Source organism: Dendropsophus ebraccatus, chromosome 1 (genome assembly GCF_027789765.1).
Source record: "Dendropsophus ebraccatus isolate aDenEbr1 chromosome 1, aDenEbr1.pat, whole genome shotgun sequence".
In the NCBI taxonomy this organism is placed as follows: Eukaryota; Metazoa; Chordata; class Amphibia; order Anura; family Hylidae; genus Dendropsophus; species Dendropsophus ebraccatus.
This window is the reverse complement of record NC_091454.1, coordinates 171,648,335-171,675,420: the sequence shown is the minus strand read 5'-3', so window position 1 is coordinate 171,675,420 and position 27,086 is coordinate 171,648,335. Positions and strand designations below refer to the sequence as shown.

Here is a 27,086-nt window from a genome sequence, read left to right as displayed (position 1 = left end):
TAACTTCATGGTTTTATTATTTAATTCTTACAGGTACAAAAAAAAGTGAACAGTACTGAAGATATATGCTTTTCAGGATTTATTCTATATTCTCCTTCATACACAAAAGGGCATTCAATGTTTGCTGCATTTAAATAAATATACATGACCTGTAATGATAGCCCTTGTCAATGTCATAATGTGCAGGTAGACGATTTTATGGTTTCTGAACTACTGAGTCCCAATGTGAGGTTCAGTAACCTTAGAAGGAAAAATAATGTTATTATGCAGCCATGCTTCCACTTGCACTATATACATCACATTCCTGCTAGAATTTAGCCTATATACCTTGCTCTTAGGAAACGAGCTGGTACAGTAATACTATAGTTAGTATCATTCTTACCTGCTTCAAACATTAAATACCATATGACAACTGTGAAAAAATATAGTCTTACATTTGAAAGAAATAACAATAATAGGACCGTATGGCATCACAGGTCCTTTAGCTCATGTTTTCACATGTTTTCTAAAACAGTCCTTGCTGTGAGATAAGTTCATCAGGAATTCTCCGTCCCTACGTCCATCTTTGTTCTGGTGGGACAAGAGAATATGCCGCTGCTTATAGTATAAGTCCAGGGGCCCCGGATGGGATTTCTGCAGCATTTAACTCATCTTATAGCAATAAACCCCATATTTTGTGTGCTTTGTTGGAAAACCAAAGCTCCGCACGCCAGGTTCTGGTGGTCCACAGTTAGGACGGGGGAAAGCGATTGGATATCTGACACTTCCGTCATCTAACCATCCGGCATCACATCGGTCTAAGTCCACAAATTTCCATGCAGCATAGAGTTGACCAACTTTGGCTATCTGAGCACCATCTTGAATGCAGGCATCTCTGGCCTCTGCAAACGTCAGCTTGTCGGGGTGTTCAAGGAAGTAAACTCGACCTGTGAGAAGAAGTCATTCATTAATATTTAGGATTGATGGTTAATATATTGATGTATACATTTACTAAGTTAACTGTATACTGATAGAAAGCATTTAAAACGAGTCAGAAACATTCTGATATCATTGCTTTTTCAATATAATATTTAATTTTGTAACTTTGGCATCATATCTACCACAGCATATGTCATTACATGTCTATTGGTAAAATTTAAGGAAATACACTACACGGACAAAAGTATATGCATATGTTCTTGTTGAATACCTCCTTTTGACTCCCCAGTGACTCCCCAGTTACTAATACTGGCTGGAGTGGTCAAGTAAGTTAAGGTATAAAATCAATGCAATGCAACCAGTGTTCCTATTCATATTAAAGGTATTTGATAGAGTTGAAGTCATGCTTCTATACAGACTTGTCAGGTTCTTTAAATAGGATGTACCACCAGGCACATCCTCTTTAATCTGAACAGACGGATCGAATGGCGCCATCACGGGGAAGCCGGTGCCGCGGTCCGTTTTTCAGACCGCGGCCGGATTCCCCTGCACGGCGCCGTTCTATACACCGGAACTGTCTGGTGCTCAAGCACTGGAGGTAGGCCGAGCCACCCCCAGTGGGAGGGAATTTCCTCCCCTGCATGACGCGGCTCCCCATGACAGCGCCGTTCGATCCGTTGGTTCAGATTAAAGAGGATGTACCTGGTGGTACATCCTCTTTAAAGGGGTTATCCAGCGCTACAAAAACATGGCCACTTCTTTCCAGAGATAGCACCACTCTTGTCTCCAGTTTGGGTGGGGTTTTATAAGTCAGTTCCATTGAAGTGAATGGAGCTTATTTGCAAACCGCACCTAAAGACAAGAGCAGTGCTATTTCTGGAGGGCAGTGGCCATGTTTTTGTAGCACTGGATAACCCCTTTTACTGGGTTTGTCTGGGAAAAACAAACATTTTTTCCATGTTGGGGTGGTGTAAACACAATAACCATGCTGTACTCACCTCTCCCAGTCCCCTGCAGTTACATCACCAACAATCCCTGTCCTCCTCTGGTCACTACCACTTCCTGGTTCCTGTTACACCCAGGCGCCACATTAACTGGGTCCCACCTCAGTCAGGGACTGACTAAGCAGAACAGTTTCTGTGGGGTTGGGACATCACAGGAACCAGAGAGTGGTGGTGACTGGAGCCGCTTCAGGGCACCAGGATTTGTGAGTATAGCTTGTTTATTGTTTTTACACTATTCATTTAGTTTTTTCCTTAGGCAACCCTTTAAGTCTAAAAAGTGTGCAGTGCTTCATATGGACTAAATTTGTGAGAACCGTAAAACAAAACTGAACCTATAGTTTTTTAAGGGGGCTAATTTGTGTCTTTTTCATTTTGTTACTAGATATCACACCAAGTTGGACAGAGAGACAGATCTAATAGGTCTAATGGATCTCATACTAAAACATAATCCAAACGTAATATAAATGAGTTATTTTGCGTAAGGATACCTTATAACACAAAGAGCACAAGATAAAGAATCAGACTAAAGCTTTGCAATAAGTCTGAAACGTAATCAGGTATAAATATAATACACTGAGGATTAAGTAACAGGATAAGGCAGGCTTCAAAACAGCATCTAATACTACTTATCATCTCTATAAAAAACATTACAAATGGATTGCTGAGTTTGACTTAAATATTTTGATTAAATGATTATAAAATTCTGAAGCAAATTTCACTAAATTAAATAAATTAAATTACACTATAAAAACAAATATTTTGCAAAAAATTAAAACAGAAATGATAAAGTTCCCAGAGGTTTATTAATTTAAGTTAAATCCAGTTAAATTAGAAGATAATGTATACTATAATTAGAACATATATGAATTCTCTACTGATGCTCTGGAAGACAGTTCAGTAACTGTAAGTCTTAAAGGGTTTATCCAGGTAACAAAAACAATATTCTGAATAATCCTGCTTCCCAATACCACCCTATGCCTAATTTACATGTATAACCTATCTTGCACCCTTTCCCCGTTTTTTTCTCATTCTTAACAACTTTGGACAATTCTCTACTCTCGGTCCACTCAGGCTATTCTCAGCTCCCTCTTCCCCCTTTCCTTTGTAGTCACAGGACATGTAATCTCCTCTCTGGGGCCAGGTTAGCTGTCTATTGACTTGGAAACCCGACCCCCGGGAGACATTATCTGCATCATCTCCATGCACCTGTGCTGCTTCCATAGACTTACATGTGTCCCTGAGCCTAGGTTTCTGTAATAAGAAAAGTTATACAGTAGTTCTATCTCTCCTTGCTGTCAGTGAATGCAGACATATGTACCTGTCTTTGTGTCACAGCTCTGTATATTGTAAGGGTTATAGATATTCTTAGAGTCTGAATGGAACTAGAATGTTTTCATTCACAGCAAGCAGAGATCTAAACCTACACTACACCCCTGGTAAACAGATGCCCATTATGCAGCACATAGCTAGACCATGTGCGCGTCAGTTCTGCTACATCATCAGCTAGTCTGGAATACATATTGGGGTGGTGTGATGCAAAATCTGTGAAAAAAACAGTCCTGTGTTTACTGTGCAATAGTACTGACAGCAGTGGGCAGGAAAGAAAGCTAAGGGGGTGAGTACGCAAATGGACCAATCAGGGAGATGCATGATGGGAAATGTAGTTTCCTGTCTTAGTTATAGATCGGCTTTAAGAAAAACCTGTAACTCGGGAATGGCAGCAGCTAGAAAGACAAGAGATGGCTCAAAATACTCAGGGGGGCTTGGTGAGAATTAAATTTTTTCACTCTTAGGGTGGGTTCACACTACGGAATTCTCACGGATAATATCTGCGGAATTCCGTCGGCTGTCTGCGCGCACGGCCGCGTGCCTTTCCGCCGGCTCCATAGACACCATTCTGTGGGGCGGCGTATTCCGCTATCCGCCGAAAGAAGTGACATGTCACTTTATTAGGCGGATAGCGGAATACGCCGGCCCATAGAATAGTGTCTATGGAGCCGGTGGAAAGGTGCGCGGCCATGCACGCAGACAGCCGACGGAATTCCGCGGATATTATCCCCGAGAATTCCGTAGTGTGAACCCACCCTTAGGTGGATAACCCCTTTAATTCCAATTCCTAAGATTGCTTCAAATATTCTTTATGTTATGCTTCTTTCCACCACATGTTAAAATGTTACTGTCATTTAAATTAACTTTTAAAATGACATGTCAAAAGTTATATTTGGTCATAGCCTCAATGCTGATCTTAGGTATAACTGGGTGAAGCACATGGCAGCGCTCCCAGGCTAAGTGTGTAGTGCAACCTAATAGACTATAATGGAGCCCATCTCTTGAATTAAGCGGCCAGCTGGGGAGTGAAGTGCACTGCCTCAATATGACTTTCAATCAGAGGGGGTCTCAGCATTGAAACTCTGACTGATCTTGATACCCCAGCCATGAACACTAGATAATACAGCAGACAATCTATGCGTCTGGGTCTCGGATTTTACCTTTTAGTGCTGAAGAGAAGCAGAAAACATCATATTTGTGCAAGTGCTTGTGGCGCTCTCCATAGTTGCGCACTCCAGGTGCTGTATCCTTCCCACCACAAGGTTCTCTGGGTAAAGTAATAGGGTACTGCACAGTACCATCCATTATCCAGCCAGCATTGCACCAGTCTAGACCTTCTTCCCAGGCCCTAAACAGCTGCTCAAATGAAGCCATCATGGAGTCTTGACCTTCACAGGCTTTCTTGGCATCATGAAAATTCAGCTGGTACCTTCCATGGTGAGGCTGGTATGGATAGACAACACCTGCACACAAGAATAGTCCATTAGTAACCAGCATTTGTTTCCGCTAAAATAGACATTTACCTTTTTTACCTACTTAGCAAAGGGGAAGACCAAGACCCCAGTCCGTAGTAAACTACAATAAAAGTATAATGGAAGCCAAGAAAGCAGACGCAACATTAGAATACACAGAATTGTGAGCTGCTCGGGATGTAGCAGAGCTGTGTTTATTAGATGCTCAGACATAAGTGTGTCCTTTGGGATCGCTCCTTGTGATAGCAGGAAGTTTTATCAGGAAACTGTTACATTATCTTAAGGCTGTGAGGCAAAAAGTTTCCGACCGCTCATTACTTCCCCCAAAGTACTAAATTATGGAAGAGATACTAAGAAATCCATGTTCTAGATCTGGCTGGAGGCATCTTCTCTCAGCAGGGAAGTGCAAAATTGCTTGTTGTATTAATAAAAGGACAAGCCCATCTACAGTGTGGAGAGGACACAGAATCTCCAGAATCATGGAGACCGGGAAGTGTCAGCTGTAAAACAATACACGGTAGAAAGAGGCAAATGACAAATTCAACCTCAAAAATAAATGTTTACAAACCCCCCCCCCCCAAAAAAAAAAAAAAAATTATACCGCGATCTATACAGATGGCTGCTTACTGTAGGTGACTTAGCACAGACCCCTCCTCGCTCCTGGCTTTATGGATCAGCATCCTCTTCTGTTTTGCACGTGGTCACTAGAGGCTGCAGTACAGGGGAAGATGCCAAGCCCTAGAGACAGGAGCGGGGGTGGGGGTGCAAGTATCAGAGCATATTCCTACATTGTGTTTGTGTTAATAACACAATGTGAGAACACAGCACTTTCCACGCGCTGTTGCCCACTGTGTTAGAGCCCTATTACATGGCCTGATATCCTGGGTAGGCAGCACCGTTCTGCTAGGGTTTGAGCTGTTGGGGGCCCCTAAGTGGTGGAGGCCCCAGGACATGTGCCCCTGGTGCCCTCCCTTTAATCCGGCCCTGTGGGTAAACCTGTTTTGGATTAGATTCTGATTTGACTGGTAATTCCTAGTAACGTTTTTAAGATTTTATTTTTTTTTTACTTACCCAGAATTAGAAAAACCTACTTTCTTAGAGAAACAGCGTCACCCTTGGCTTAAGTTTGTGTTTGTACTGCAGCTCGGTTCTACTGAAATGAACAGAGCAGTGTGTAATACCACTCACATCCTGATGACAGGGGGGGGGCTGCAAGAAAATAGCATTTTTTTTTTTGTTTGTTTGTTTGTTTTTTAAATCCTGGATAACTCCTTTAATGGTTTGAATATCGAAGCTACATCTAGTATGTACAGCTAGAAAGCCACATATGTACACTTATATAAAATATAGGTATTCTTTCTATTCTAGGGACTCTAGTGAACAGACATGCACCCAATATCTTTCCATTTTCTCACTATGTTGTATGACACAAAGAAAAAGCTCTGTCTTATAATAGGCTCATAGGAAGACAATCCATTCTAAACTAAAGCCTGACGACTACTGTAGGGAAAATGTATCAACACCTGTCAGCCATGAAAATACATTTATTTAGTGCCTCTCTGCTGTGGCTCATAGAGGGGGATCCTGAGCATATGCAGAACACCTTTATTGACCAAAACTGAATATCCCAAGTGCACTGAAAAAGATCTGCTCATGGGCGATGTATTTTTGCCAAAAGCCAATCTTTACTTCCTTCTATTCACTAACTCAGATTTTATTCTGCATCATAATTATTTAAAAATTGTAACATTTATATAGGAGGATTCTGTCCCAATGTTTTCGATATCTTGGTAACTGTGCCATCTAGTGGCTGTTTGTAGGAGGGCAGCAAATGAAGATGGCAGCATAGTAATAACCCTGTGCTCAGGGATAAGAACAGCTGAACAACTAAATACATCCCCTCATTGTAATTATCTATATGGAGTCTTCTACACTACTACATTAACCCTTTCCTATTGTCTGTGTTTTCAAGGAGGGGCCTGAATATATTAAAATATAAATATATATATATATATATATAGAGAGAGAGAGAGAGAGAGAGAGAGAGAGAGAGAGAGACTGTAGCACAGAGATATGCCCCACAGACAGCATGGTGACTATGTTGTCCCCCATCCTCCTTGTTTCCCTGGAGATCACAGTTGCCATCCTCTGCAGTACAGAAGCACAGAGGATATGTTGTATTTTGGTGATTCACCAAAATATATTTCCTCCCCTTACAATCCTCAGAAGTAGACCCTCAGCTGTGGATGGAGAACACTGTAGCTTCCAGCTGGAGACATGAAACACATTCTCTTTCCCTTATAGAATTTTCAAGGAGAACTTCACGCCCCAAGCTAAAAAAAAAATCTGATGAGGGCAGGGGATGGCAGGAAACATACTTACATATCCCTGTGCCTCGAAGAGCTACAACACCACTCTCTCCTGCAGCTTCTGCCCCTGCCCCTCACATCCCAACTTAGAAGTACCTGCTTATCCAGTCAGTGACTGCAGCTGTGTCCCCTCACAGCTGCAGTCTCTGACTGGCTAAGGGGGTACTTCCTGCTGGGACGTGACAATGCAGGAAGCCGAGAGGAAATAAAGACTGGTGGCTGGATTTTTAGATGGCACTCAGAGATCTCCTTTAAGACTCTATAAAAGAAAGAAAATGTATTCTCTGTCTCCAGCTGGAAGCTACAGTGTTCTCCATCCACAGCTGAGGATCTTCCTCTAAGGATTGCAAGGGGAGGAAATACCAGCAAGAATCACCACATTACAACATATCCTCTGTGCTTCTGTACTGCAGAGGACGACAACTGTGATCTCCAGGGAAGCAAGGAGAGCGACAAAGTCCCCATGCTAGCTGTGGAGTATATATAGATAATTACAATGAGGGGATATATTTAGTTGTTTAGCTGTCCTTCTCCTTGATGAGCACAAGGTTATTACTGTGCTGCTATCTTCATGTGTTGCCCTTCTAAAAACAGCCACTAGATGGCACAGTTACCAAGATATCGGAAACATTGAGACAGAATCCTCCTATTTAAATGTGAGGGTACGTGCACACTGCGGAATGTCGACGGATAATCCCTAGCGCATTCCGCAGCTGGCACCCGCCGGCGGACTGAGGTGGGCACATGCGTCTCCGCCTGTGTCACCAACTACATTCTATGAACGGGCGGATTCCGTTGTCTGTCCAAAGAATGAATGTGTTGAGCGGATCTTTTTCAGTGAGTTTGGGATATTCATTTTGGCATCAATTAATAAAGGTGTTGATCTGCCTACAGTCTGCTCGGGATCCCCTTCTATAAGCCACAGTAGAGAAACACAATAAATGTATTTTATTAGCTGGGAGCTAATATTACATTTTCCCTACAGTAGTTGTCGGGCTTCAGTTTAGAATGGAGTTTTCCTCCTTTTTTAGATGGGGCCTGGAGTTCCCCTTTAATTTGGTTGAAGAGCTCATCCATTCTTATGTGACTAATTATGTATTTTATGTAGGTTTTTTTTTAAATATTTTGAATTCAGCTCTTCATCTCTACATGCAGAGACTCCCACCTCCCACCTATCAAAACCCCGGACATGTTGCTATGAAGTCAGACGTTTTTAAAGTTACAGGAACCCTTTATTATGCTTGAGTCTTGCTCAGATTTCAGGCAGCTGCTTTATTATAATGTCAAGTTGTTTAACCCAAGTTTGTACTGACTATATTTAGCTTGCATTGCTTACCCATAGTGTCATACATAATAATGTCCAAATAGGATTCAATAATAAAAAGTATATATGACTGACTGTCTCAGTTTCTACTAACAACTATAGCTTGGTGGTGTCTGTATAGTGTGCACTCACCTCGTAACTCTAGTTCCACAATGCCACTTTCATCTTCGAGTCCATCAATGACCTCACACTTGTATTTCCCATAATCCTCCAGACGTAAATCAGTAATAACAAGGGACACTTCGTTGGGCTTATTTTGATGCAAATGGACTCGACCCTTGTATTCTCCAAAACTACGGTGCCTTAAACCAATAGCCACCAGCACATCCTTCTCCTTGGTGTTATCCTTGTGCAGCTTGGCCCACTTGATGCGGTGTCTTCTTGGAGATTGTATTTCTGGTTCATAATGGAACGAGCATGGCAGGGTGATGTTACCACCGCGGTAGGCAAAGAGGGCATCTTCTGGAGTATTAACCACAAGTTTCACTCCATTGAACTGAATAACTGTAATGTGAAGCAAAAATAAAGATAATTCAGAAAATTCTGAATTTCCTAAAACCGTGCAATACTCAGACAATGCAAACTTAGACCGCCAATCTTCAATTGTGCCGGATTTATCAAAGTGGCTAGGAAATGTCATGTACAGTGCAAAAAAAAAAAAAAAAACAGAAGTCTAGGGCATTTGTAATAGTAAATCTGCCACAAATAATTTTATTGTTTACACTATGACTATGAGAAAGGTTAGGTGTATAATGGGTTATCCTAAGATGACAACGTATCACCTATCCATGGGGTAGACCACTGGGACGCTCACCTATCATGAGAAAAAATTTCAGTTATCCAACTCAATTGTGAAAACCTTGTAAACAAACAAGCTTGAGCGTGGTAGTTCACTTATTAGCTGGGTTAACCATCTCCATTGGATGGTATGGTAGAATATAGTTGGTAAGTAATACATTATCAGGACTTGTATCGGCACACAATGCTTCTCTGCCTCCTGTGGGACATAGTAGCAAAATGCCTGCTCTACACAATGTAACCGCCATGTTAGATGGTGAACACTAGAGGGAGACAATTTGCAACTTTACAGCTATTCAGTTTGGAGAACTCTACAACCAATATACTGATTGATAGATAGATAGATAGATAGATAGATAGATAGATAGATAGATAGATAGATAGATAGATAGATAGATAGATAGATAATAGGTGGATAGATAGATAGATAGATAGATAGATAGATAGATAGCTAGATCAGTATAGCTAACCACTTTATCTATTTAACTGGTTTCCAAACCTTCATAGCAAGCATATAAAACATCCACAGTCACCATTACTGACCCATCAGCCTTTCTTTGTGAGGATCATCATATCTCAGCTTCCTTAAGTTTGACAAGGAGACTGTGGGGCCTTAAGAGTTAACTGCTACCACATTTATGTTTTTTCAGGTTTTAGTGAAATTTTATTTATTTTAGCACATTTTAACTTTATACCTGTGAATCATTTTCTGAAGTATGTTTTACATTATCATTATTTTGATTTCTGTAGTATTTTCTGGCCAGCTTCACACAAGCTCTTCTCCCACTCAGAAATATGGCCAGGAGGAGCGATCAGTGCCAGGCTTAGCAGAATCCCTGAAGTGTTGTCTGATCCTCATCCTGGCAAATCAGACTGCCACAACCAACCTTCCGAAGAGGTGTTTATAACAAAGAAATGCCAGGAGAGCTTATCCATCAAAGTACTCGCCTTGTACATGTCTTATCCTTAGTGGGCTCACAGCATAATACCTAACTAATGAAATCTACACTAGAAAAACCTACTCTAATATATTACTTACAGGTAAATAGCCTACATGCTGGACCAACATGAAGTGAAACTTGTTTGAGACGACCACAAAAATATTCCTTGGAATGGCATCTGCTGAGGGGAGGGGGAAGCATAATATATTGTGGAAGTGATCTGAGGAAATCTAGTCTACATAGAGAAGTGGTCTTTTACAAAAGGTTTCACTGTAAGGCTGGCTTCACACTCCTGTAATACAGAAGAATTTTTGGATCTATGTTATGGCCACAAGCAGAAGCGGATTATAATAGGTCCGTTTTGAGCGGTAGCCCGGGGCCCTGAGCTCCTGGGGGGCCCATGGCCACCCAAAAAGACTTATACTTTCAGTGGTGTATTGTCTCCTGGCTACATTTCTGCCATGATTTGCAAAAAATCACTGCTTTTTTACCGCAATTTTTTTTACCATAAATGAATTCATCATGACATTATCTATCCTGTACTATGAACACCACGCTAGTTTTGCCATAGTTACAGTAGGGTGGGGGGCCAGGCTTGGTGAACAGCCCGGGGCCTATAGTAAAGTTAATCCGCCCCTGGCCACAAGCCCTGTCCACAGAACCTGAGTTCACAGCTTCTTTGGGAATTCTGCTTGTACACCTTTTCTTTGATCTTGGGTGGACAAAGATGAGAGAGAAGCCTTGATTTACCTTTTAGTAACATTGTGTTTTAATTTCTCTCTCTCTTTCTTTCTCCCTCTCTCTCTCTCTTTCACTTTATTCTCCTTCTTCCTACCTCCCTTCCTTCCTCTCTTTCTCTACTTTTCTTTCTCTCTCCCCTCCCCCACCCTTGCCCCCACCTCCTATGTTTTGTCTTGATCTAAATGTTAGAGACAGATTTCCACTGAGGGGAAGGAGTAATTTTTGGTAAATGTTTGGGGAAAAAAACATGACATACATTTTTTAAATGCTGCTGTTTGCCCATGCCCTGGTAAGCAAAGTTGATGCTTGTTATGTGACTGGTTAAAAAAAATGTTGCCTATAACAATCATAGTGGAACTTTATCACACAAGGTCAGAGAAAATGTGAGCCGGCACTGCTGCAGCCCATAAAGTGCACTGTCCGTATGGGGTGATTTTTGTTAAGCAGCTGGGTAATGTTCAGGAGTGTTAGAAGTATACAGTGGTGCTCAGCTTCAGCAGGTAAAAAGTCTATAAAAATCTCTCAAGTACAGAAAAGCATGAAAAAAGACCTGATGTGACACTCACCATTAGTAGAAATCTTCTTTATTTCATATCAAAAGGCGAGTCCTGGATCAAAGCAAAATGATCAGCCGTTAGGCTGACTGGGCGGGCTACAGCATGTTTCGCGGGAACTTTACCCGCTTCCTCTGACCTCAGGCCAGAGGCCAGAGGAAGCAGGTCAAGTTCCCGCGAAACATGCTGCAACCCTCCCTGTCAGCCTAATGGCTGATAGTTTTGCTTTGATCCAGGACTAGCGTTTTTTTTATATGAAATAAAAAAGATTTCTGCACAGTGGAACTTTATACCTCGGATTCCTAAAGATTTTCATAGTTAATAGGAACCTTTTCAGTGCATTTATCTCCCCCTATGGAGCAACTTATGAGCTACGTGATTGACCTTAAAATTCTTTAGAGAACCTACACTCTCCTCTAACTTTATTTCATATGGGAAGAAGTGGTGACAGGTCTTTGACATCATCTTGCTTTGAATTAATGGCAAAAAAATAACAGCAATCTGAGGAAATCATGCTTCCATTCTGGAATTCTGCCCTAAATATCACAGCAGAGGTCAATGTGCACCCTTCCAGTGATAAATGGCCCTCAGTTCATCATTACAATCTTTTCAACTCAGCGTGTCCAGGTTATGTCTGACTATAATGAGTGTTAGAAAATGCTGTCATTTATAAAGTCATCCTGTCTACTGCGGGAAGAGCTGAGTGGCAGCTTGACATCTCGCTATCATTGGAGGAAGGTGCTGCAGTCGCTGCCGTCTATCAGGTATAATTCACACATGCTCATTACCTGTCCCTTCACAGCTCTCATTCGCAACAACTGGCACATGCTAGCTTGTGATTAGAAGGAGTAGCAGCAGCAGCATTCAATGAAAGTGACTTGACTTAACCCAGTTATAAAGAGAGATAGACATCTTACTTCTATCTACAGAATAAGAGTCCATACCAGCAGGGCTCCTATACTAATTCATCCATTTGCAGCTGTTTATGACACTGAAGATGACACAGACACTGGATGTATTGTGTAGTCAGGATGCTTGCTATCTGTGCAAATCCTGTCTTACTAACATAGTGCAAGTACTGTATACAACATCATACGACAGGTGCAAGAGCCGCATATTCAAAGACTAAATTATGTGTAAAAGAATTATATATACAGTATATGGGAGGCATATAGGAAGCATATGGCAATGTTTACAAGGTTCCAAAGGAAGACAACATTTACTGTACAAACTTTAAGGGTGCCTTCACACGTGACGGATACGCAGCGGATTTCACGCTGCGAATTTGCAGCGAAATCCGCTGCGGATCCAGTGCCATTCATCCCTATGATAGGACATACTCACAGTGAGATGTCAAGATGTGAGTATATGAGTTAACCCCCCGCCGCGTGAAATGCGCTGCGGATCCGTTACTTGTGAAGGCACCCTTAAAGGGGTTCTATGGTCAAAATAGAACAACAAGCTGTCTATAGGATAGCTCTTCGGTCACCAATTGTCAGGTTTCTGACACCCAGGACCCCCACCGATCAGCTGTTTGGTGCCCACACTGTGTAGTGGTAATGACCTATAACTGCAGCTCAGCTTCTATTCAAGTGACCAGCTGATCAGAGCAAGTGCCGAGTGTCAGCTTCCTACTGAGCAGTGAACAATGAGCTATTTTGTGGATAGCCAATTGATCTGTTTTGCCCGGGAAACCCTTTAAAGGTGTACTCCAGCTAATTTTTTCTTCTTTCTAATCATATGGTGTCAGAAAGTGACAGAGATTTGTTATTTACTTCTATTAAGAAAATCTCCAGTTATTCAGTATGTATCAGCTGCTGTCTGACACTATGCTCTCTGCTGCCACCTCTGTCCATAAAAGGAACTGTCCAGAACAGTAGCAAATCCCCATAGAAAACCACTCCTGCTCTCCAGACTGGAAAGAATACACCACTTACTGCAGGACATACAGCAGCTGATGTGTTTAATAATAAACACATGAAAATATAACATTGTAGCACATTGGTTTGACTATAGCTGGCCAAATACTTAAAGGGATATTCTATTTTAAAACTCTTATCCCCCTATTCTGAGTACTGTGCTCAGCTACGTTTGGCAGCATTATAGGAAATAAATGAGGTTATAAAGTGCATCCGCGAATCACTATTCCATTCCAAAATGTGACTGGGACCCTGTTTGCCAGATTACAAAGTTCCCAAGCAGTCAGAACATTCACAATCTGACCCTTAAGATTAGTATCATCATAGGAATAGTATGGTGGAGTTAAGTAGGCATGTTAGAATTATCTAGGTGTATGAGACATGAGACAGACCATATGCTGGCCATTTCCATAAGATTGCTGTCAACAAATGCTTGTTCAGCTGACAACTATTCTACATGACTCCATAAACATGCCTGCTCAGCATGACCATTCATGTATGTCAGTCCATCCTGCAGAATTGGCTAGTTCAGCTAACAATTAGCTATGGTATATGACCACCTTAATGACAACTCAATGGGAATTTCTTGAATAGCTGGAGAAGGAGAAACAGGAAATACTGATATGTTTGGCTTTTGGTAGATGTCATCATAGGCGTCTTGAATTGAATAGGTGTCTTAACAATTAGTAAGAACGTGAGACATGGGACAGACTGCTGTAATAAACAGTTCAGGTGAGATAATCAGAGTTACAATATATTCTTATTAAGCACCGGCCCTGCCGGCTACTGCTACATTTCCACACCCTATTATGGAGATTTATCAAACATGGTGTAAAGTGAAACTGGCTCACTTGCCCCTAGCAACCAATCAGATTCCACCTTTCATTTTCCAAAGAGTCTGTGAGGAATGAAAGGTGGAATCTGATTGGTTGCTAGGGGCAACTGAGCCAGTTTGACTTTACACCATGTTTGATAAATCTCCCCCAATATGTATAGCATGTACATTATTTTATTACAAGCACTATCTGTTACAATGGTTGCTTGATGACCCTCTTATACTTGCTCATTAGAGCATGCTTGGGTTCATCCAGACCCGAATCCTCTGCATTTGATTACCGGTGGCTAAAGAAGTTGGATGCAGCCCTAGGAAAACCGTGAAAACATGGATACAGCCTATGGATACAGCCAATGGATACAGCCTATGGATACAGCCTATGGATGTAGTCATGTTTTCCAGGCAGCCTTAAAAAAAATGTCTGGCATGAATATATTTTTCCCATACTTTTCCACTGTTCAGCTTCTACGCAATACTTGGATTACTACCACTGGCCTTTCAAAGTGCCAGACTATCATCTGTCTTCAGTAATATTCTGTTATAGAATCTGATGCCAACCAAACATTCAAAAACATGGATCCAATCTAATCACTAGAGCTGCTCTCAATATGAACAAAATACTATCAATAAGCAATACACCGTTTGTAAATAATGGGGTGTATTTACTGATCAATAGACTAAAATATGTAATGTGAAGTCATTCAATACGTAATGAAGACACCATGACATTGCAATAGGGGTCACAGTGTCGCAGTTTTGACTAGAACCCTTGGCTTTCCATGTGCTGGATCGGTATTCTAGCCCCTGTATTTATTCTTTTAGTGTCCTTAAGAAGCTGATACAATTGAAAGCTGAGTGTCCCAGAAACAATAGAGCGATCACTCTGCTTCCTCTTCTGCTCTTTCTCTGTGTAATGTGGATGCAATGAGTGCTGCCTACATCCTCACAGTCAGACCTGACTAATGGAGTACACAGCAGAACAGGAGCCATGACAGGTAAGTATTTCATAGTTCATTTACGGTCAGTGTTTTCCAATCTGTGGCTCTCCAGATGGTGTAAAACTAAAATTCCCATCATGTCCTGGAGAGCCACAGACAGTGGGGACAGTGCCAAAGTGTCATCATTAAATTACATACAGTAGCACAAATGAATGAGTTAAGGGGCACAATTAACTACTTAAAGGGAACCTGTCACCCCCCGTGCCGGGGTGACAGGCTCCTGACCCCCCGCTGGAGCACCCTATACTCACCTGATCCCGCCGGGTCCCGCTTCTCAGATGAGTCCAACACTCATAGAGAATGACGGAGCGTCGGACTCGCCTGTCATTCTCTATGAGCGTCGGACTCATCTGAGGAGCGCGCGCGCCGGGCTTCGGGCGCTCATATCTCAGTCCCCCAACCACCTCCAGAAGCGGGACCCGGCGGGATCAGGTGAGTATAGGGTGCTCCAGTGGGGGGTCGGGAGCCTGTCACGCCGGCACGGGGGGTGACAGGTCCTCTTTAAATTAACTATACTCATCTGTTTCAACCCCTCTGTGTCCAGTGCTGTCCCTTAGGTTCTTTACTTAAGGCCCTATTCCATGGGAGGGGCCACGGGGAGCTGCGGGGGTGCTGTCCAGGTGATTGCTAGATCATCCGGGCAACCCATAGAGGATAGTGGCGTTCTGCTGTCGCGGATCCTATTCCATAGAGTGATGGCAGGAGATCGCTGCTATCACAGTCATTTGTTTTTCAACATGTTTGAAACACAAACGACTGCAACGATCAGCCGACATGAACAATGTCTTTTATTCCATGGGACGATTTTCGGCCATAACGGCTGATATCGGCCAAATACGGCCGATAATCGTTACGTGAATAGGGCCTTTAACCTTTAAGCTCTGCAGTCAATCACTGGCTTTAGGTCTTGTGTCTTTTACTTCTGAGGCCAGTGATTGGCTGCAGGATGTACGGGCATGTCTTCTCTACAGGAAGGTAAGCAAAAGTAGCAGGTAGGACCAGCACAGCAACACTGGACAGAGCAGGGGGAGAATGAGAGTGTAGCAACTTTTTTATTATTTTGTGACAATAGGCTGTAATTTGTTTATTCTATTTATTTTTGTTTAGCTAATTCTGACAAATCCCTTTAAGAGTTTACCGTGGCAACTATTTCGATGGAGGGGAAACACAGTATATAAGTTAAAGGTCCAAAGATACCAGGGCAGCAAACTGCATAGTTGATAGAATACTGGAAAAACTCTTTGTGGCTGCCTGGGCCAGGTAGAGAAGAAAATGAATGACATCAGTAAAGATGTCACTTGTAAGTCACTGGATATAACACCCTAATGAATTAATATTTATTTAATGCTGGTCTGCAATTCCCAAGAGGGAACCGTTTTTGGGGGAGGGGGGCCCAAGCTAAACTTTTACACTAGAGCCCATGGGTTTTTAGCCATGCCCCTGCCTGGATACAAAACCATAAATTTCCGTCTCTCTGGATAAATGCACAACACATCCTAGCATTGAACACATAAGGAGGACTTAAAAAAAAAGTTTTAATGCCATTTTGTAGCCTTGGGTGTCCAGATTCCAATTCTGTTTTTTTCTTTTGTTACTATCCCTACCTTATCCCTAGCTATAGGGATACAATCAAACTTTACTTTTTGATTCAATATCCACATTTTACTCTGAATAGTCTGAAGGGTGGGAACTTTATTTCAAGAAGTCCATAAACCTTATCCTAAAGTTTACTGAACCTGATGCTACCAGGTTTGCCTGTTTCTCTGAGGTGTATGGTCCCATCCCTGGGCTAAACTTTCAGTGAACAGTTATCTGTTGGAAAACCTGGCAGTCTAATTTTCATGAAGCGACACCACAGGGGACATTAAACATTCCACAGTAGCCATTTAAATTCATTCAGGACTGGTGCTCCAGGGGAAGAGATGCTCCACTCAGGCAGTATTTGGTCCTCATGTCAGGTCCTCATAGCAACCAAAACCAGGAGTGGATTGAAACTACAGAAAGGCCCTGTTCACACAATGTTGAAATTGAGTGGATGGCCGCCTTATAACGGTAAATAACTACCATTATTTCAATATAACAGCCGTTGTTTTAAGATAACAGCAAATATTTGCCATTAAATGGCGGCCATCCACTCAATTTCAACATTATGTGAACAGATCCTTTCTGTGCTTTCAATCCACTCCTGGTTTTGGTTGCTATGAGGACCTGATATGAGGGCCAAATACTGCCTGAAATATATTGTGTGTGAACCCAGCCTTATAGTTTTGGGTTACCTGTTGTGCTCACAGTATATTAGCGGACTTTACATCTATTTTGAATGCACTTTGCACATAACATTAACAAAAACATGTTTTCATGCAGAAGACATAATTCACTCATGGAGTGTTCCTGAGAGTCATACCATCTCCATTGCCATTTCCGGATTTGTTATTGAGGATATTGTCGTAGTAGAAACCATTATAGAATGGAAGGCAGTGACAAGTGCTGACTAGTACGAGGAAAACAGCTATTCCTGTCTGCATGGTGGATCAACAGCGCTGTGCTCCAGATGGACAGTCTCTGTGAAGAAAAACAAAACGTGGAGTTAACATTAAAGATGACATCCATTAGTCTATATAACTAAAAGCAACCACCAATACTAATATTGAGTGGTTCTGACTGGAGATGAGGGAACCTCGCCTGAACCCAATAGTTTGGCATTTGATTACCGCTGGATGAAGAAGTTGGATGGAGCCCTAAGGCTGCCTGGAAAACATGGATACAGCCATAGGTTTTCCAGGACTCTCTAGGGCTGCATCCAACTTCTTCAGCCACCGCTAATCAAATGCCGAATGATTGGGTTTAAATGACTCTGTGCATGCTCAAGGCTAACTCATTTCTAGTTCTGGAAGGGTATGGGTGACATAAGTAGATACCACTAGATAAATTGAACTTCATGTCTGGGTGCAGATTGTTATTCCATGCTTTGTTTGCATACATCATATATAAAAGAACAAGGCCGGTGGCTATGTATTTACATTCTTTACAGAGTAGAAAATTAAAGGGTTCCCCAAAGAATTAAGATGAAAACATGTTCTGGCTACTAATTTGTTAGCCTATTCATCTGCAACCCCCTCGTGAGACACATTATATGGTAATAATTAAAGTGACACAATTAGTCTTAACCACTATACTGAGAACACCTGGTCTTTTCATTTACAGTTCTACATAATGGTCAGGTCAATGAAGACTAGGGGTTGAGTCATTCTAGGTACTGGGAGCACTGCGATCAATAGGTGTACTGATACAGCCGTCTATGACGTGTATGTTCCTCTTTTGTCTGTACACATTTTTCCAGATGCTTTATTATTGAGGATGATAATGAAATCTATTGGTGGGATGTGGCAAAGGCTCCAGTGATCATAGTTACAATGTACTACTTTTGAAAAGGCATTGGATCATGTTGAAACACTACAACTCCCAGAATGTCAGAGCCGACTGGGATTTGTACTTTTTAACTGCTGCAAAGCAGACATCAACAAACACTAATCACTGTGTACACAAGTTCTCACAATGGAGGTTGGTCAAACCCATATGCAAAGAAATCGTCCATCCACTCATGTATTGTTAGACCTACAACAATATCTCATAACAAAACTAGGCAAATCCAAAGCATAGCCAGCAGAATCAGAGTCAAAGGAATTCAATCCTTCAAATCATATGCCAGGTAAGGTCCCAAAATGTAAGATTTGATTCCATAAATTTCTTAGTACTAAGGAAATTTTATAGTACCAGTCTGACCAGTCTGAGCTGAGGCACCATTTTTAAGTCATATTGACAATGCATCTCAATCTGCAGTTATCATCTTATGGAGTAAGAGGAGTTGAGCTGATTGATATATAGTTTTGTGGGATAACTTAGGGTCCTATTAGACGGGGCAATAGCGGCCTGATCAATAATGTAAACGAGCGCCGATCTTGTAGATCGGCACTCATTTACTGATCATATTACACGGACTGCACAAACATTGTTAGCGATGTCCGTGTAGCCTTTGCCCTAAACTGTTAATACATTACCTCTCCACACTCCCGTTGTTTTCTTGCGCTCTGCATGCTTCCCAGCACCGAGGCTGTAGCTTGAGAGCAGTCTCTGAGCTGAAAGGCGACTCAGCCAATCACTGGCCATGGTGGCCCCAGCCAGTGATTCGGTGAGAGCCCCGTCAGCCCAGAGACTGCTCTGAAGCTACAGCCGCGGCGCCTGGAAGCATGCAGAGCGCAGGAGAAGACTTTGAGCGTGGAGAGGTAATGTATTAACAGTTTATTCAATCGTTAGCCATCGATCGCGCATTGCTATTACCCATAATGGCAGATGATTTTGAGTAGGACCACCTACTTGACTACTTAGCCCAGAATGAGCAGATGTTTATTGAATAAAGGACATATCACTCTGAATCTCACAAAACCACTCGGCTCCTCTCGTACTATAACACGCTGCCTGCAGACTGGCCTATATTTTCAATGTGACCTTTCACATATTAACTAGAGTTGGGTGAAAGATGGGGATGTTTTCTATTACAGAGTTCTTTTCTTCAATACAATGAAGACTGAAATAGGGATGCGTATTTCACTATACCCATTGTATTACCTGCAGAAAATACAGGCACCCAAAGGGGTTGTTCAGTCTCTTTTTCAAGTAATTAAACAAATGAAAATCTGATCTCAAAACCCAGGAACTGGTTGGGAATGCCCACTCAGCCAATCACCAATAGAGGTCAGTAGGGACCCCAGTGGTGTCAAAATGACAGCAGTGGGTCAACCGAAAAGTTGATTTATTTTCTCAACTTAAAAATAAAATACCACCAGATAATCCCTTTAACTACTTATTAGTGGAAATCAATAAAATGTTCCTATCTCTATCATTAACATTGGCTCCCATAATAACGGCATTGTATTTGCTTCTCAAAGATTCCAGTGACCCCGCTATTCTATGACATCAATAGAAATGAGCATCCAAGATGGCATCTTCGTGTAAAGTTATACTTGATGTAGACAAGCCAGATTACAGTATCCACCAGGAATACATTCCCAGTCTTCAGTGAAGGTAACAGAGTATTTATTTATTCCCCCTTGCTCCGCCCTTGGCTGTCAATCAAAATTCCTTAGCTGCAAATTGATACATTAAACCTGAATATCCTCTAAATAAACCTCTAAGACTTCCACTCCTATCATATTAACAACAGCCCTAAACTCAACTCAACTGGCAATGATGTCATTTCTACTACTTTTCAATGTTAAATCCATTTATATATATATATATTTATTTGTTTTTTTACTAGAGAAGGTTATAACCTGGAAGGGTGTATCCCATATGTTCTCATGATGTGCATTGCATTACTGACAAGAAGCAGACGGCAATCGAATCCTCTAAGGAGCCCTTTACAGAAATGAAGAGAGTACATCTGTTCCAATGTTCTTACACTGACTTATGTACACAAAACACTGCGCCCCATTAACTTTAAGATCCCAACTTAGCGGTTATTCTGTTAAACGACAAAGCACGTTGAGATATTAATCTAACAAGATGGAAAAATGTCACTAGGTTCAGGGTATGTGAAGAATATGAACACTAAAGCATTCAGTGATAGTTGGAAATTGAAGATATAATAGACAATGAAGACACTTAGCTTTGCTACACGCTCACCCCAAGGGCAGTGGAAAAATGAGAGACTACGATGAAATGGAACATCTATAGCGGCTTCCAGAAATGGTGTTACATGGAAGCTATGTCTGGCCCAGATTTCTACATTTTATTTCAGGGTCGTAAAAGGTGTCTCTATTTCTTTATGACCAAACACCTTCATCTTTAATAACATTGCATAAACTGAAAGCCGATGGGAACAATATTTAAGATTCTGCTGATGTAAGCTTTATATGAGCTGGACTGCAAGATGTGTGGGTTTCTGGCACTGCCGGATAACTACGAAGGTTGTTGTTTTTCTTCCTCCTAGATGCATAGATACAATGATTGACAGGAAGTCTGTCTGTAGGGTAACATGCAAAGAAGCTGCATAAAGCTGCATTAGTCTAAGTAGATGTAGACGTTCACTATAGAAGATGATGAGAACCAAAACCATCAGTAGTCTAGGTTTTGCATACCCTTCCACCCACATGTTTTTTAATGAAACCACAACAGCTGTACAAATGAAAGGGTACGTTCAGCCAGTCTACCTCAAGGGTAACATATAGATGCTCCAGTTTCTTACACTACATGCATTCTTAGTGTTTTTACATATTAGTTCTAACTAGTAATATCTTACCCTTCATATAAGACTTACATAGGACTGACCTTCACACTATTTCCTAATCCTTACTAGTAATTTCTTACCCTTCATTTATGACTTACATAGGACTGGCCTTTACACCATTTCCTAATCCTTACTAATAATCTCTTACCCTTCATATATGACTTACATGGGACTGGCCTTCACACCATTTCCTAATCCTTACTAATAATCTCTTACCCTTCATATATGACTTACATGGGACTGGCCTTTACACCATTTCCTAATCCTTACTAGTAATCTCTTACCCTTCATATATGACTGACATGGGACTAGCCCTTACACCATTTCCTAATCCTTACTTATTCTAAAGAGTTATAAACAACACTTTCCTGCCTGACACCCCCCCCCCCCCCCCATCCTGACTCAAACCATCACAGCTGCTAATCTGTACTGTAAAAATAGGGGGAATATACTAAAAGTCAAAATGTGCCAAACCTATAAATGGACCTGCACCAGAATAGTAAATCCATGCAAATACTTGGCTCATACTTGACACTTTTTTCACACCTACACACGTACCTCAACAATGGGCTAAGCTAAGAGGTGTCATAAAATATGCCAGGAGATATAGACATTTTTAGTAAATTTTTTGTATTTTTAGCACATTATTGGTGTTACATATAGCCAGCCATCATTTATAGCAATGAGTGAACCGACAGCAACATTTGAATACTGGTGGCTAAAGAAGTAGGATGCAGCCCTAAGGCTGCCTTGAAAATATGGACCAGTCATAGACCAGGTTCACACAACGTAAGACACCAGCTGTGTCACAGAACGGCCGGTGTCAGAGAAGTTCATCCTGGCCAGTATTGCAGTACCCTCCAGATGAACTTAATTTCTTTTGAATTGGGAAATGGGCGCGTTCGGGTGTGCCGGCATCCCAATTACCCATAAACCAACAATGTAAAGTGCGGCCAGATCTGCACATCTGACATGTCAGTTTTTCGTGCGGCCGCAAGGAATCCCGGCCGGAGTGTATACAGAGTGTATAGTGTACAGATTCCATAGACTTCAATGCAATGTATATTTTTAATTAATCACAGCCGATGTTGCAATTTACAACAACGGCCGTGATGAATTGAAAATATACATTGTGTGAACTTATCCATAGGCTGCATTCATGTTTTCCAGGATGACCTAGGGCTGCACCATCCATTAAACCTGAGAATGCTCAAGGTTCACTCATCTCTAGTCATTTGTAATAAAGTTAAAGAAGTCATCAGACATGTCAAAAGTTACAGATTGCACTGGGTCTCACTCCTGAGACCTGCTACAATCAGGGGGAAGTGTGCTGTAGTGCACATCTAGCCTGGTTGTCAATCAAACCTGATTCTTCTGCTTTATGACAGTCTATGGAGTTCTGCTAGCCGGGGAGTGGAGTGCACTCTGTCCGGCTGCTGGTACAGCTCTTCTGTTATTTTACCAATATTCCATAGACATGCTGAGAGGCTATTTGGTTACCTATAAAATGATTTATTTAAGGCATGGGTCTCCAAACTGCGGCCCTCCAGCTGTTGTGAAACTACAACTCCCATTATGCCTGGGCAGCTAAAGCTTTGGATTTGGCTGTCCAGGCATGATGGGACATGTAGTTTTGCAACAGCTGGAGGGCCGCAGTTTGGAGACCCATGATTTAAGGATTTATGTTCAGCCCTACAGAATGTGTTGGAGCTATATATGATATAGTTTCCAGGAGAACCTCTTCACTTATGGAAGAATCCTACTATAAATGTACAGAACAGAGACAATAGAATTTATATGTTCACTGCAATAGGCAATAATGTAATCCACATCATCCTTGTAGGGACACTGGCACACCTTAGCGTTTCTTTGTATAACAGTTTAAAAGGTGACAACTTTATCTACTGTTCCCACCAACCTTTTCCAACAATGGCAGAATAAATAAAGCTGGATAATAATGGCATGTTGACCTATGTACCCCAGGCGGAAACACAAGAAGATAAAGCTGGCCAATGTATAACCAGCACAACAGTTATTTCCCAAGGAATTTTAAGTGGACATACTGACACATCAAGGTCAGCCCACCACCCCCCCTACCATAATTACAGTCATTCCAGGAGACACTTCTATAAGGTTATGGTATCCTGTCATGTGTATTGCATTAGAACTTGCTTGATGTGCGCAAAAAAATGCAACAGCTCTATTATTCCCTATGGCTGCAGTGCATGTCTCATGCTTTAGTGTAGGACCAAAAACACAGTAAATTCCTCTGAGTCTCCTGGGTCCCAGTGAAATAATTGTAATGCGGCCCTTGGTCCTTTAACTATCATATCATGACTTATCTAAGATACTACCTTTGGGTCCCATCAGGTGTGAGTGCCCGGGTGCTACTGCAACTTCTGTACTCCCATAGTATCATATATATATATATATATATATATATTTTGAACTGCCAGATATTGACACTCCCCACCCCTCCCACTTTATTTAAAGGGCTACCAAGTTGACAGACGATGGCATACCCCGATAGTATCATATATATATATATATATATATATATATATATATATATATATAAAATTTGAACTGCCAGATATTGACACTCCCCACCCCTCCCCCTTTATTTAAAGGGCTACCAAGTTGACAGACGATGGCATCATCTTGGAAATCGTAATTAAAATTTTTAAGAATTCTTTTACCCAAAGGCAACAGACATCTACAGTCCTTAATAGAAGCATGTACTGTTCTCTCTGTATCAGCTCAGCCAGATGACAGGGTTATCTGCTCCAAATGGCCCATTTAGATACCCAATCTACAAATAACCTTTAATGATAGAAATTATAGGGATTTGGTGTAACCCCTTAGAGAGCGGTGCAGATGTTCGCCTCCATTTACTTTTATAATTATCTTCTATGAACTCATCTATTTCCAGAGGGCAAAAGTTTTGAACAATCTCTTGCTGCCACTCCTATATAATGCAGGCCAGGCATACAGGATCCCCATTCATGAAGTCATTTCCCCTCATACTGTCTAATAAAACTGGAATTAGAGAGGTTAATAAAACCAACATAGGAGAGCAATAGTCATGCCTTAGTTATCTAACACTGTGTTAATTCCTAGCCTCGAGTGCAGATCTTAGTAGTTACAGCTTCTGGAGGAAAAGTTTACAGATTTGTTAGAAGATTTCCCCAGACTACCAGTAGGGAAGGCAAGTCTCATACACAGCAGTTCTGCTAGATGGGTTCTCTTTTGCTCCTTGCTGCACTGATCTGAGGACGGAGGACAGAAAACACAATGACCTACAGCCACTGTTAGTTATTAACACGTCACTAGACACTAGCTGGTACACTTTTTTGTGGTCATTTATTTTATTCATTTATATAGCACCAACATATTCTGCAATGCTGTACAGTGATTGCCATGGCTTACCCCCCTACTATGGAATGCACTTGGGTTGACATAAAACTGGTTCTCTGGCTGTCATTAAAGGGCAACTCCAGCGGAAAAAAAAGTTATTTTAAATCAAATGGTGTCAGAAAGTGCCAGAGATTTGTAATTTACTTCTAATTAAAAATCTCAAGTCTTCCATACTTATCAGCTGCTGTGTGTCATAGATATGTAGGGCATAAAGCAGTTGATAAGTACTGGAAGATATGAGATTTTTTTTGTTTAATAGAAGTAAATTATACATCTCTGGCACTTTCTGACACCATCTGATTTAAAAAGAACAAAAATTTCACTGGAGTTGCCCTTTAAGGGGTCCTAGATAAGCTATGCGTGCACATTCAGAGTATGTTCAACTTCCCTGGCTGAATTAAATGGACATATGTATTTTTTCAACCATACCATGTACTTATGTAAGAGATACTTTCTGCGGATATTAGCAGTCAGGGATCAGGTTTTATGACCATGTATTTTAGGAAGTTGGGTGCTACAGGTATACAGCCCTTTACTTGGTAAAATGTTGATTTAATGAGCTGCTATAGGTGGAACATAAGTGTGAAGAACAAACAGAACATTACTAATCCATAAAATATGTCAAGTGCATCATTGTAAGAATAGTGATTGGGAAACATGTCATAATAACTGTATGGCAATCCTGCCACGATAATCACCCAAGACAGTACCTACTCTCTGCAGACACAGTGCTGGTCCACTACAGAGGGTACATCCATTCTTAGAAAGTGGTACCGATCACAGAAATTGCCTATGTCCACAAGAAACCTCCCAGGAATCCAAAGTTTCCAGAGTCACACCAGCAGAGGGGGACACATTCTCACAGTCCTGCCATCTGATGGGTAACCACACTGACATCTGTTTGGAATAGTAGGTAAAATTTACTCAGGAAACCATTCACAATGAGAAAGTGGAAAGAGGGAAATCAAATCTAAAAGTAGCCTAAAGAGACTGCAGCCCCCAATATAAAAAGACACACCAGCTACAGCATGTCAATTCCTGAAATACTTCTCTTCTCTGTACAAAGCATTAGAGAGGACAATGCATCTTTTGTTCCTAGAAACTTTAGGACAAATACATTTTGCATACTGTATATTGTCCCTATAGTATGTGTGTTAGACATGGCAGCCATTCACTGATGTGTGAGCTTTACCTGCACTATGTAGTATATAAAGAATAGAAAGTAAAAACATTATAAGCAGAAAGAAACAAATATAAAACTATACACAATAACAAGATGAAACAACCATAATAAAGGAATGAAGTCATGTGAGCACAGCATCAGATAGTAGAAGTATGTCTGCAAATCTCTGTCCCCTAGAAGAATACTATTGTGACTGGATGCTGGGACTGGAATGCAGCATGTGCTGGATAATCTATTGGGGGATGCACAAGGATCCAGGAGAACATGGAATAGAAGAGACTGAGTGCACATTGTATGCAGTGCATGTGGTGAGGATGGGAGCAGGCAGACTGCTGATACTTACAGTTCTATGCTGGGAGCCCTGCTCTGTGGCTGGCTCTGCTGCTCTGTAGTAGAATGTTTGGGTTCTAGTGTTAATGAGTGGCAAAGGGGAAGCACAGGACGTCAGCAGAAGCCAAGCCCCCAGTCAGCCCCCTCATGCAGAATATACCTCCTTCCAGAGCTGCACTCAATAGATAGGTGGGGATTGGGTGTGTGCCAGTGACCGCATCCATCCACTCTGCCATCACTCTCTATAGTGTAACCCAACACTCCTTCATCCACCAATCCCCTCCAGCACAGGGAGGGTTAATGTGCCTCCCCTGAACTATACCTGGAAGAGTTTTTTGGAGTATGAGATGAGGCTGATGTGTTGCAGATGTGATGTTACATGGACACCTGCTGGGATTATGGCCACTGTACTGTGTATAGGGAGGACTTATTACTTATAGGCAGCTGTAAGGAAATCCACCCTCATTGCTTTTGCAGCTTCTTGTCTCCTATAAGTAGTTTGGTTTATCACTGTGTGGAATGCAATGTGATATCTAGTTGGTTGGGAATGTTTTTACAGACAGGTCTATAGTCAGGGAAGAGGAGTAATGAAAACAAGAGAGCTGTCACTCAGTGATGCAATAGATGGAAACATATTGGGGGAGATTTATCAAACAGGGTGTGCAGTG

The 27,086-nt window shown here is 41.6% G+C and overlaps 1 protein-coding gene across 1 annotated transcript; it reads right to left on the bottom strand.

Annotated features, from left to right (window-relative positions):
• Positions 1–27,086, bottom strand: HAPLN3 (hyaluronan and proteoglycan link protein 3). The gene is made up of 5 exons (XM_069956669.1): positions 26,432–27,086; positions 17,607–17,764; positions 8,549–8,920; positions 4,412–4,714; positions 1–926 (listed from the first exon to the last, which is right to left on the bottom strand). Exons 2-5 carry the CDS (start codon positions 17,725–17,727, stop codon positions 643–645), a joined length of 1,080 nt encoding a protein of 359 aa, XP_069812770.1. The 5' UTR covers positions 17,728–17,764; positions 26,432–27,086; the 3' UTR covers positions 1–642.